This window comes from Ochotona princeps, chromosome 3, assembly GCF_030435755.1.
Source record: "Ochotona princeps isolate mOchPri1 chromosome 3, mOchPri1.hap1, whole genome shotgun sequence".
NCBI lineage: Eukaryota > Metazoa > Chordata > Mammalia > Lagomorpha > Ochotonidae > Ochotona > Ochotona princeps.
Window position 1 is genome coordinate 73,334,171 of NC_080834.1, and position 12,501 is coordinate 73,346,671.

At 45.9% G+C, this 12,501-nt stretch overlaps 1 protein-coding gene across 1 annotated transcript; it reads right to left on the reverse strand.

Moving 5' to 3' along the window:
- Positions 1-2,468: 2,468 nt before the first annotated feature.
- On the reverse strand, positions 2,469-3,038 carry LOC131479860 (protein FAM246C-like). The gene has a single exon (XM_058661334.1). The coding sequence runs from the start codon at positions 3,036-3,038 to the stop codon at positions 2,469-2,471; it is 570 nt and encodes a 189-aa protein (XP_058517317.1).
- Between the last annotated feature and the right edge of the window lie 9,463 nt (positions 3,039-12,501).

Consider the following 12,501-nt stretch of genomic DNA (forward strand, 5'->3'; position numbering starts at 1 on the left):
GATCTTTCTCTGTGTCTCTCCTCCTCTCTGTATATCTGACTTTTCAATAAAAACAAATAAATCTTTAAAAAGTAAACACTACAATCTTTCTGGACCTACCAAAGGTATTTCAGTGATTAATCAGCATTTTTAATTGTGTGAATTTACAGAGTAAGAACACAATCTTGTATATATTTTTCCACTGGACAATTTTTTGCTTCAGTTTAAAAAGCAGCTTAGAGATAATTGTAATGGCCAATCTCTCAATGTTTATATTGGACTTTTCTTCTAGAAAAAAAGTACTCCACCAAAGTTTTTCAATTTCAATTTTAAGAAACCATTCTTGACAAACATAAAAACTATGTATGTATGGGGGTACCAATTGATGTTTCCATATATATTATAAGTAGTTGTAAAGTCCAGTCAGGTAAACATATCTATCTCCTCAAGCATTTACCATTTCGTTAAGACTTCAAATCTCAATCTCTAAGCTTTACTCTTTGACAGAGAGATAATTACACAGTAAGCTGTCTACAGTCACCCCAAGGTGCAGTGGAACCCCAGAGCCTCTTACCCCTTTCCAGCTGTAACCCAGAGCCCAGTCTTCCATCTCTCCGCCTGCCGCCCTCTCCCCTTCGCGCTCTGTCCCCTGGCAACCGCCGACCTATAAGTCGTGCGGCATCCACTGAGGAGCTCGTTTCTGAAGGCACGTGGAAGTGGAGACACCTTCCGCCTTCTCGACAGTTCTAACTGCGGCACTCGGGCTTTCAGGAAAAGCCAGGCCCCTCGGAATCCTTTCAGGTTCGGGCCAACCCCAGCCTTCAGGCCCGCGCTCGCACCGCGGCCGCGCGGCCACGCCTCCCGCCGCTCGCAGACACACACCCGGGCGCCCCCGGCTCCCTCGCGCCGGCCCCCCACATCACGGGTTCCCAACTTCTCCTAGTGGGAGCCGCTGTTTTCCAATTCAGTTGAATTCAACAACCCCACCAGCCATCCAAAAGTAGCCGCACTTTCGAATTATCTGTTGATGGAGGAAGTGACCAAAAACTCCAGTAGGTTCTGTGAAGCACTTCCAAGAGGATGCGTGTGTGATCGATGACAGCCTTCTCATACATCGTGTTCTGCGTTGATTTCTGCTTGCACGCGGCATTTGCAGGCACGGTTTGGGGCACAGAGGGCATCGCGCACCTCTGGCGCAGGCCGACTCTGGGGAGCCTCAGGGCCCGAGGGGACAGGGGTTGCTCCCAGCCCAGGAGCAGCGGCCGCGGCCGGCTTCCCAGGCCTGACGCGCTCCGCCTGCGCGCCTCCGGGGCCCTCCGCAGCGCACCTGCTGCCCCCTGTCGGCTTCCAGAACAATAACCCGGCCCCGTGAGAGTGCGCGGCAGGAAGCCTCGAACAGTAGAACCTTCCAGGACTATGCAGCCGCGAGAGACAACTCCGGGAGCCTGTCTTCTGCCTACCGCCTGGGCTGCCTCGGTCTCGTGCAGTTGTTTGCAAGCCACGGAGCGGATGTTGGACCCTGAAGCAGAATCCCGCACCGCTTCAGGGACCGCGAGGGGAGTGGCGAGAGGTGGAGGTTGGCGGTGAGGAGGCTTGCAAGCTGTTCTCCAGGTCTCCGCCCTCTCCAGCCGGCAGCCCGCCTCGACATTAGGAAAAACGCTTGCCTTGCGCTGGCAATGGAGCATTCACAGGAGGAGTGGGGCACAGCTATACGTGTTTTCCCAAGTTCCAGAAGCTCCTGGCCCCGCCTACGGCGGAGTAAGGGGTGAGGAACCCTCCCCGTTCCGACCCCACCTCACCCCACAGCCCGGCCGAGAAGCCTAGTAGCTGTGGCCGGGGCCAGTGCGATTCCTCCAGTCCCTTGGCTGGAAGCAGGAGCAAGCTTTGGGAAAGCAAAACAAATCCTGAGGAAGCTCCCGGCTCCGGCGCTTCCGCGGATGCCTGCCTGAGTGCAATTCCCTCTGAGGGCTCAACCTTCGCTTGGACACAGCCCAAAACTGGCAGCCAGCACCGTGCGTGCGAGTGATTGTACCACACACCGCTCGTCCTCCTTTTATTGCCACTATTTCCTCCCACCCTCCTCCCGGTATACACGCTAACTTGTTCCCTCACGTCCATGTTTGCCTTGCGCTGATGGGAAGAAGGTAAGAGGTGGAGGAAGGCAGGCGAGGGGCAGAGGGGCGCGGCGCAGCGGGCTTGCAGGGTGTGTATCGCGGGCAGTCCGTCCTCAGGAGCACAACCGAAACCTCCCAGTTTGCTCCCGCAGCGCGAGGGCCGGCGCCCCGGGTCTGTCAGCGGCAGCAAGAGACCGGATCAGCTCGATCTCCCTGAGAGTGTGCCCTCCGGTGTCGCCTGCGCCTCCGCCGCCTCCGTTCCTCCAGCCAAGTCCCCGCTCTAGGGTGGCCCGCAAGTGCCCCAAGTGGCTCCCCGCAGCGGGAAAGAAACGCGGGGCTCTCCGACCCCTGTTAACGTCCCACTCGGAGAGGGTCTCAGTCACATGGCGGAGGCCCCGGGGCTGGGGCGCGGCGCGAGCGCGAGCGCGGGTGGGCGGGCGGCGGCAGCCAGGAGGCGGAAGGCGCGGCGCGGCCACGGTCACGGCCGCCGCCGGGTCTCGGGCGGAAGCGCGGGCTCCGGCGGGGGAGGGGCTGCCGCGCCTCGCGGAGGCCCAGGGCTGCAGGAGCCGACCTCAGGCGAGGACCTGCCCTGCTCGGCTCAGGCGACCACCCCGCGAGCCGTGGCGCGAGGGCGGAGGCCACAGATGCCGGGCCGGCCGTGCGTGTTGTACTTGCACACTGAGCCGGCTCCCAGGCGCGCAGGCCCCAGCTAGGGAGGCCGGCTGCCCCGGCGCCTGCCACCCCCAGGACCTGAGCCGCCAGCCGCAGCCTCCCGCGGGCTGTGACTTCCCGGATGGGGCCATGCTGTTCTTCCAGGACAATCCGGGCTCCTCCCCTCTCGGCGATCTTTCTAAGAGGCCACCTCCGCGGATTCCCGGGCGATTTCCTCCCTACTGGGATTGCACTAGGAACTCCTTTCCCATAAAATGCCGGGGGGAGCCACATGCCGCCTGGCGAGGGACCGCTACCCCCAAAGCAAACAAACACTTCAGTGCGCCTGGATTGGTTTGATCAGCCGGTTAAAACAAGTTCGCTGTGGTTTCGATTGCCCGGGTTTTCCTTCTTTTTAAAAGTTAAGGTCCCCCTCTCTGCTTGGACAACACGGAAAACGGAATATTGCCCTGTTTGCGATTCGAAATCGATTGTAACGAAAGTGACTTAGAAAACCCCGTGATATCTTGAAACAGAAAATGGAGCTGCACACCTAGATGAGAGCCATTGTAGAACGCACTGGCGACTGTATCCCTCTCAGAGCCCATCACCTTCCTTCTCGTCCTCCCTTGAGTTTTCTGCCCTTGGGGGAATTTTATCCCTTAATTATTGTTTAATTATCATAAGCCTGTCAGTCCAAGAATAAGCGTAAGGTAGCGCTGAGCACATATTTTAAGTTCTGTCAAACCAGCTTTATCTTTCCCGGAGAAGCAATTCCTGTTCTAATAGAAATTTCCCAATCTGTTGAACACAAGGAAAAGGTATTAAACACAAAACAAAAACCCTTGAGTTATTTATTCAACAGATATTTATAGAGCATCTATCTTGTCTACACACATGTACACACACTCTTGTATGTTCTGCAAACGTACATGGAAAGTGTGCATGACAGACAATATGCTTGCTGTTTGAAAAGCACGATGTCATTTTACACTGCCAGAAACAACAGGAAACAGTGCTATTGCTACTCCTTCATGCTTTGGATATCAGAAACGTGAGGTACTGGAAACTTGAACAAGCTTACTCTCTGTCATCCAGTTACTAAGAGGCAGAACAGGGCGTTCAACCCGAACAGGCAGATGCGAAGCCCTAGAGCTCAACCACCATATTATGTCCTTCAGTCAGATCTGGGAATCAGGGTAGTTTGAATTCATCCCAGGTCAACTGGTGGCAAAGTAGACCTAGGGGAATGTTGGTATAATCACATTCCCTCGATATCCTGATCAGAAAAGAAACCCAAAGCAGTGATGTGTCTTAAGACACATAATTAATTGCAGAATGAAATTAACAAGTCACTTCCAATTGCATGGCTCAGGTCTTTTCTACCAACCTCGACACATTGGCTCATTCTAGGAGTCAAAGGATGTAAATGATTCATCAATTCGAATGAACTTACAGTTGTATCTTGATTATCCTTAGCTTCCTCTTCCCTTCTGGATGTGGGACTGTCAAGTGGTTTCTCTCCCAAAGGGAGAGAGAAACCAAGTGAAACTCAATCGCTGCATTTCTGTGAATATTAACTAATAACTCTAATATTGAAGACACTAGCATATGTTCCTGAAAGAAGGCCTTCAAGTGATCCCAGAGTTTGGGTTTTACATGCTCCTTATAACTCCCATTACTATAGCAAAAACTTGAAGGCTGGGGATGGGGAAAAGGGAAGACACAAAATGGGTGTTTCCAGCCAACAGTACTAGTTTTCTGCAAGCTGAAAATAATACTGAGCTTTATTATTTGAAAATATGATTAAGATACTATTTTACTATAACTATATCCTGTTTTCTTTTAGACATCATGTATTCCAGCACCTGTGTTCCAATGTCTGACACCTGATTGTTGAATTGTTCTAAACTTAGCTGAGCAATGAGTTTAAATATCATTTGGTCCAGGGGCTTCCAGTTCTAGCTCATCGAAGACTGTCTTTCTGATGAGTTTATTAGTTTCAGCTATTTGGTCAATCAGACCACTGCATTTTCTCTTTGAATTTATATTCTTTTGGCAAAACTGTAATTAAAAAAAAAAAAAAAGTAAAGGTTTATTTATTTTTGTTTGAAAGACAGATTTGCAGAAAGAACTTGAGACAGATATCTTCCATCCACTGACTCACACTGCAAATTGTCGCAGTGACCAGAGCCAAGCCTCTCTGAATCCAGGAGCCTGAAGCTTCTTATGGGTCCCCCACACGGCTGTAGAGTCCTAACAGCATGAGCCATTCTCCTCTGCTTTTCCAGGTCACAATCAGATTGCTGGATCAGAAGTGGAACAAGTAGGACATGCATTGTTGCACAGTGGGATGTCGGTGATCAGGCAGAGGATAAACATGCTACACCACTGCACCCACCCCCAAATTTTAGTTATTTACATGCTTTTGACATTTATTAGGGCAGAGGAGCCTATAACTCTTCACACTGATAGTATAACAAGTTATAGAGATGCAAAGAAAAAAGAGCAGTTAGGCCCTTCAAATCAGCTTTGGGGTTATTCATTCATTTATTCAGCAAGTGTTTTTCCAATATCCATTACAAGTCAGGTCCTTTCCAGGCAATCACCTAGTAGACCTGTGAAGGAACATAAACAAACCTAAATGGCCCTAAATCATTAACATCTGCAGAATTTCCCTCCATGGGTGTTTTCTATACCATCCTGGATCTCAGAGGCCCAAACCAGTAACTCAAAGTGAGAATTTTACATGAATAAAATTTCCATGTCTGGCTGATTCTTAAGTGAATAAAGAACTTTGTGTATATTTATTCAAAAATCAAGAAGTAGTTGATAAATATTTAACAGCACCTCTGGAACACAAATATATCACTATTGACAAGTTGACTCACCTAACAGATAAGCAAATGTAGAGAGGTTCATTTGGCTTTCAATATAATAACACCATGGCAATCCTAAATGTTTGTTTACTTAGATTTATTAGTGATGTTCATATACTCATCAGAGCAAGAAGGCCTGGGAGGTAGTAGGTATAACTGAATACAATGGTTCCTTTAATAAAGATGTATTTATTTATTTGAAAGACAGCATTACAGACAGAGACACACACAGAGAGAAATCTTCTATCTACTGGTTTACTCCGCAAATATCTATAATGGCCAGGGCTGGGCCAACCTGAAACTAAGAGCCAGAAGCCTCTTCTGGATCTCCCACACAGGTTGCAGGGGTGTAAGAAACTGGGCCACTCTTCATTGCTGGATGAGATGATGAGCAGGGAGCTGGATCAGAAGTGGAGCAGCTGGGACTTGAATCATGGTCCGTATGTGATGCTGGCACTTCAGGCTGTGACTCAACATGCTGTGCTGCTGCACCATTGCATCTAGCTCCAAACATAATGTTTTAACCTCATTAAAGCATACCTTGTACATTGTACATCTCCAGGGAGGGGACTCCATGATGTGAGAGGCTTCAGTCCTGAGGAAGGGAACGTGGAATATTGCAAGCTATGAAGAAATAATGATGTCTGTATTTCAGAGAAGAGATTATCTTCTCTAACAGAAACATATTGGGAACTCTTGGCTCAAAAAATGTTTCTGAGATGATAGGTTTGGGAAAAATGAGTATCAAATAGTATTTTTTTTATTTTTCTTAAAGTACATTGACATTTCTTCCTTGGATGCCAATTGGGTTGTGTCTTTCTTTTTGAGATTTATTTATTTTCAAAATCAGAGTTAACACAGAGAAAGGGAAAAATACAGAGGAATAGCTTCCATCTGCTGGTTCACTCCCTACAGGAACTTCATTTGGAGCTTCATCCAGGCCCCTTGGGCCACATCTTCTGCTGCTTTTCCAGACCAATCACAGGAAATTGGATCAAAGTAGAGCACCTGGGACATGAACTGATGCCCACAGAGGATGCCAGTGAGCAGAGGCAGCTTCACCTACCATGCCACAATGCCTACACGTTGAGTCTTATCTGAATTTGCAAAGCATCCAATTATCTGAGTAATGCAGGCCCCCTCGTCTCCTCTCAGTAGTTATCACTATTACAACCCAAGTTGCTTAGTTTGGCACAGCGGTTAAGGTTTAGTGTTAAAACAATATTCCATATCCTGTATCAGAGTGCCTGGGCTTGAGTTCCCGTTCCTCTTCCAAGTCCCACTTCCTGTTAATGTAGACCCTGAGAGGCAGCAGCTGATTCCTTAAGAGCCTGGGTCCCTGTCACTCACAGGGGAGACCTGGAGAAGTCCTGGACTCAGTAGATTTGGTCTGGTCCATCTCTGGCTTTGTGGACATTTGATAAGTGAACCAACATGTGGTAGAAGGGACTCCCCTTCTACCAAATAAATTTAAAAAAAAAATCAATTATCAAAGTAGGCTAAAGTAAAAGAATAACAAAACACATTAAAAATTTGGATTCAAATTCTGACTTTCCCCTTCCCCCCATCACCCTTTCTCCATACATAAGTTTCATGGCCATGAATCGTTTCTTCTTCTGAGTCTTTGATTGGTAGGCAGGTCCTGCAACAATCAAGTGTACTGAACATGAAACTGCACTGTGAACTGCATAGAGCTTCAAACATGTGCTTCTGACGTAGGTCATAAAATGTTTAAGTCAGAGAAAAATTTCTTGAAATGTAATAAAAAGAATAATCAAATGGATTCTTAGATTTGCTCCCTAAATAGAAATCTTTGAATTAGACACCAAAAAAAAAAAAAAAAAAAGACCCACCCACTTCCTCAAACATTTGCCCATTTTATTTTGCTTTGCATTGGATGAGCAGTAAAGTGAGTTGTAACACTGCCACAGCCACCATTGTCTATGCTGATGCCTAACTTCCTGAAGAACGCACCCACGTAAAGAAACTCAGTTCTCCGTCATTTTATATAATTTATCTTACTATGAGTTTACTTAATTTATTTTTAAACATTTATTCTACTGGATTCATTATTAGCCTTAAGCAAAATGTTTATAGAAGATGGTGAGTGAAGGGGGAATAAGGAGATGAAAATCAAAAGGTACAAGGTTGTGGTTATGTCAGGTGGAAATGTCCATAGATATAGTGTACACATGAGGACTATCGTTAATCATAATGTAATATTTACTGAAAATTTGTTAAAACAGTAGCTTTCAGGTACTTTTACGCCCCAGAAATGATCTGTATGAAATGATGCACATGCTAATTTTCTTGACTGTAGTGTCATTTCACTATGCATATATATGCCAAAATATGCTTTTATATATTTTAAATACATACAGAAAGGAAATCTATAGGAGCTGGTGCTATGATAAACAGGTTAAGCCTCTGCCTGCAGCCTGGCAACTCATATGGATACCAGTTTGAGTCCCAGCTGCTCCACTTCTAATCCAGCATCCTGCTTATGGCCTTGGAAAGCAGCATAGGATGGCCTAAAGTCCCTGAATCCACATGAGAGACCTAGCAGATGGAAGACCTCTTTGTTTCTGTCTGTCTATCTTTCTTTCCTCCCTTATACTCTTTCATATAAAAATAAAATAAATCTTAAAAAAGGAAATTATATATTTTGTAGCTGTTCAAACATTTGTGAGTTTGTATATGTGTCAGAAGTGAAAATTGAGGAACTAAAGTTTTGTCTTGCTAGATTTTCACTTTTTATCATGAAATCATTTTTTTTCCTAAACATAAAAAGATGCTGCCTATGTATAATTGCAAATCAGTACTGTTGAAGTGAGAGGAAAATGTTTACATTTTAAAAAGTTGTATAAGATTGAATCAGAAGGGCATCATAACTCAAAGTAATGTCTAGTTCTTTTTTAAATATTTCATTGTTATTTTCTGAAAGACACAGAGACGAGATCTTCCTTCTGCTGCTTCACTCCTACATGCCTTCCGTAGTCAGGCCTGGTCCAGTCAGTCCCTGCCTTGATGTGGACATGGCAAGAAGCCAACCATCAATCACCCCTTGCTGCCCACAAGGTGCACATTAGCAGGAAATGAAAAATCAGAAGCAGAGCTGGAACTTGAGCTAAGATGTCTACTCCACTAGGAGGTTTTTTTTAAATTAATTTTTTTGGAGATTTACTTATTTGAAAGAGTTACAGAAAGGAAGAGAGAGAGACAGAGAGATCATCATCTGCTGGTTTAATCCCCAGAGGGCTGCAATGAATCACGATGTTTATCCAGATCTCTTACATAGTGCAGGGGCCCAAGTACTTGGGTCATCTTCTGAATATCACCCTCCCACGCCTTTAGCAGTGAGCAAAGTGGAGTGCCCAGGACTTGAATGAGTGTCCATATGGGATGTCAGTGCTGTAGGCAGCAGCTTTGCCTGATATTCCACAATGCCAGTACCCAGTATGGGGCATTTTAATTGCTGTACCACATGCTTACAACAACAATGTCCATTTCTTAACATCTAGTTAGATTTTTTGAATAAGACATGTGGGCTTATCTTGCATCTCAATAATACCCTTTAAGTTTACTGGTTAGCTGGTTAAAACTTATATCTGTGTCATAAAGGCATGAGCGTGTCTCTGCTTTTCATTACCTGCTAACTACTGCAATAAGGAAATGAATAATGGAAATTTTTTAAAGATTTATTTATTTTTATTGGAAAGGTAGATTTTTAGAGAAAAGTATAGAAAGAGGGAGAAAAATATTCCATCTATTGGTTCATCCTCCAAATGTCTACAATGGCCCAGCTGAACAGATCTGAAGCCAGGAGACCCACTGTGGTCTCCCATGTGGGTACAGGGTCCTGAGGTTTTGGGCCATCCTGTGCTGCTTTCCCAGGCCATAAGCAGGGAGCTGGATTGGCAGTGGAGCAGCTGAGACATGAACTGATGCCCATGTGGGATGGCGAAGCTTTCAGTCAGGGGATTACCCAGTTGAGCCATTGTGCCAGCCCCATAATGGAAATACGTTTTTAAAGCGATGATAATTGCTGTGGGTAAAGAGAGGAAAACTTTGAGCAACATTACCCTAAATGAATTATATTAGAATTGGAGGCAAACTACAATGTGTTACTTAAATCCTTGTGAAGTGAATTGAGAAATTGAACTCTCTAACAGCGAGAAAATCAAGTTGCAGATGGCTCTGGATCTCGCTGCAGTGGGCAGGAGGCAGCAGGCAGCATCTCTCATCTCTTTTCAATAAGAAGCAACGTCCTCTGGTGGATTCCCAGAAGGATGGAGAAGTGAGTAATGGTGAGGGCCAGGGCTGCAGAGCTGTCCTGGGGGCTGTAACAGGAGCAGCTGTTTGTGAGGGCATGGGGAAGACATTCCTCAGGGGCTCATGGTCAAGAACACTAGAAAACACCCACTAGAATTATCAATGTCTTTTCAGTCTTCATGGTTATCTTTTCCTGATTAACTTGGTCAAGAAACTGGTTTTTTTCAGGATAAAAGATAGGTACCCATCTAAACAAGAACATTCCAGATGATGAAACAAGGGGCTTCTTGATGCACTGTGCCAATTAGTGAATTTTACTAGAACTGATGTACGGATGCCATCCAAGAAGGATGATGAGCAGGCAGACCCCCCACAGCTTTTCCATGGCGCTCACTGTACTTTCAGTCTTCCTGGAAGTATAGAAGGTTGTTGTCTTGCTTTCTTTAGTTCAGGCCTCTATACTCTTTTGGAGGGATGAGCTGTGTAGCCATCTTGTTCTGTGGAATTCAACAGTGTGACCGGAGACTGGCATAGATAAGCTCAATTAATGTGTCTGGCTTGGAACACACTGTCCCTGACCTCTGTGCTTTGCCTTCAGACTCGCTTCCCAGCTGTAGGTGTGTAAATCTGCACACTGTATCTCTTAGTACATAAGCTTCCAAAGAATACACAAAATTGATATTTTTATCAATGCCCATGAAAATTCTAGAACAGGGTGATACATAAGCAACTGCTCTATGTTTGGGGACTTAGTCCATGGCATATTAATTGATGATTAGTAAAATGTACCAACAATGAACCTTGTTTGAGTGATTCAACATTAGTAAGGGATGTGAGACTTTTTTTTTCTAATGATAAACTCATGTAACATCCAATTCCTAGGACACCCACTACATGCTTTGTTCTAGGACCCTGAGCAGAGAGGAGAACCTTTATGCTGCCAATGGCCATTTGGTTATTTATAACATTGTTCATGGATCATACAAAATTATGATTAAAAATTAGCCTGTTACAGATTTATTGAATTTTGAGTCCCCTCTACAATTGCCTTGGCAAGGCCAGACCAAATGATTTTTTTTTTTTTTTTTGGTCCTTATAAGGCCCACAGGCTATAAGTGAGAATAATGAACAAAACTGAGAAATGCTATGAAAATGGAATCTACAGGGCATTAAGTGTTTATAAGGGCTATGGACAAAAATAAAGGGCAGTAGAGTGGGGCTATAATTTGTTAAGAAGCTTGGGTGGAGAGGGTGACCTTTTTTAATGACCTGAGGGTGTCACACAACATGGAGCAAGAACAGGATGGGCAGGGAGAGGCAGCAGGTGCCAAGGCTTTGAAGTGAGAGTGCACCTGACATGCACAGAAGAGCAGAGAGATCCATCATAGCTGGAGACAGGGATGGGAAGAAAGGTGGGAGCTTAGATCACAAGTGATGGGCAGACACCATGGACAGACCACACAGTACCTTGAGTTCATTACAGGGACTCGGCCTTTATTCTGAATGATGGAGAAGCTTCTAAGCAGAGTTAGGCACAGAACTGTCTTGTGCTTTAACAGGACCACTCTGTCTGCTGTATTGATGGGAACTAAAATGAGATGGGGTGGCGGCAGGGAGGCAGGAAACACTGCAGGGCCTGAGGATGAGCGGATGGCACTCTGGCAGCAGAGTAGGTAGTAAGCAATGTTTTCGGTATTGAAGGTAGAGTTGACAATATTTGCTGACAGCTTGGGAGAAGGGTGTGAAACCATGAGAGGAGTTTTTAAAACAAACAAATAAAAAATTTCTAAGAACTAAGACCAGAGAGACTGTGTCACCATCAAATTGGGAGAAGTCTATATAAGGAGCAGGAAAATCAGAACATTGCAAATAAAGGGAAAAAAATCCCAAGGTAGTCAAATAGAAATATACAGGAAAGACAGCTTGACACAGAAGTCTAAAGCTCTGGGGGAAAGACTGAGCTGGACATGAACATTTAGGAGTTCACTTAAAGCCCTGTGACAGCAAAAGTGCTAGTCAAAGTATACAGCAATGAGTAGGGTAATGGCATTAACCCACTGGGGTACGGGAACACATTTCTAGCAGGTCAGATATAAGCTTGCAGAAGCTAGATCACAAGGTCTGAGGGTCCCCGGATGGTGGGCTGGGGGAGAGTACTCCAGTGGGGACAGCAACTCTTCATGAGCCTGCTTGGAAATGGTCGACAAGTCAACAAGCAGAATCATGTGCCGCTTCCCAACAGCTGGAACTTAGCTCAGAAGGAATCCAAAGAAGAATGAGAGTTGGACCATTATTTCAGAATAACTGAAAGGGAGAGTCTTGTGGTATCCAACAGAAAGGAACAACACATGTTTAAGACAGAACTGCTAGGCCCGGCGGCGTGGCCTAGCGGCTAAAGTCCTCGCCTTGGAAGCCCCGGGATCCCATATGGGCGCCGGTTCTAATCCCGGCAGCTCCACTTCCCATCCAGCTCCCTGCTTGTGGCCTGGGAAGGCAGTCGAGGACGGCCCAATGCATTGGGACACTGCACCCGCGTGGGAGACCTGGAGGAGGTTCCGGGTTCCCGGCTTCGGATCGGCACGCATCGGCCCGTTGCGGCTCACTTG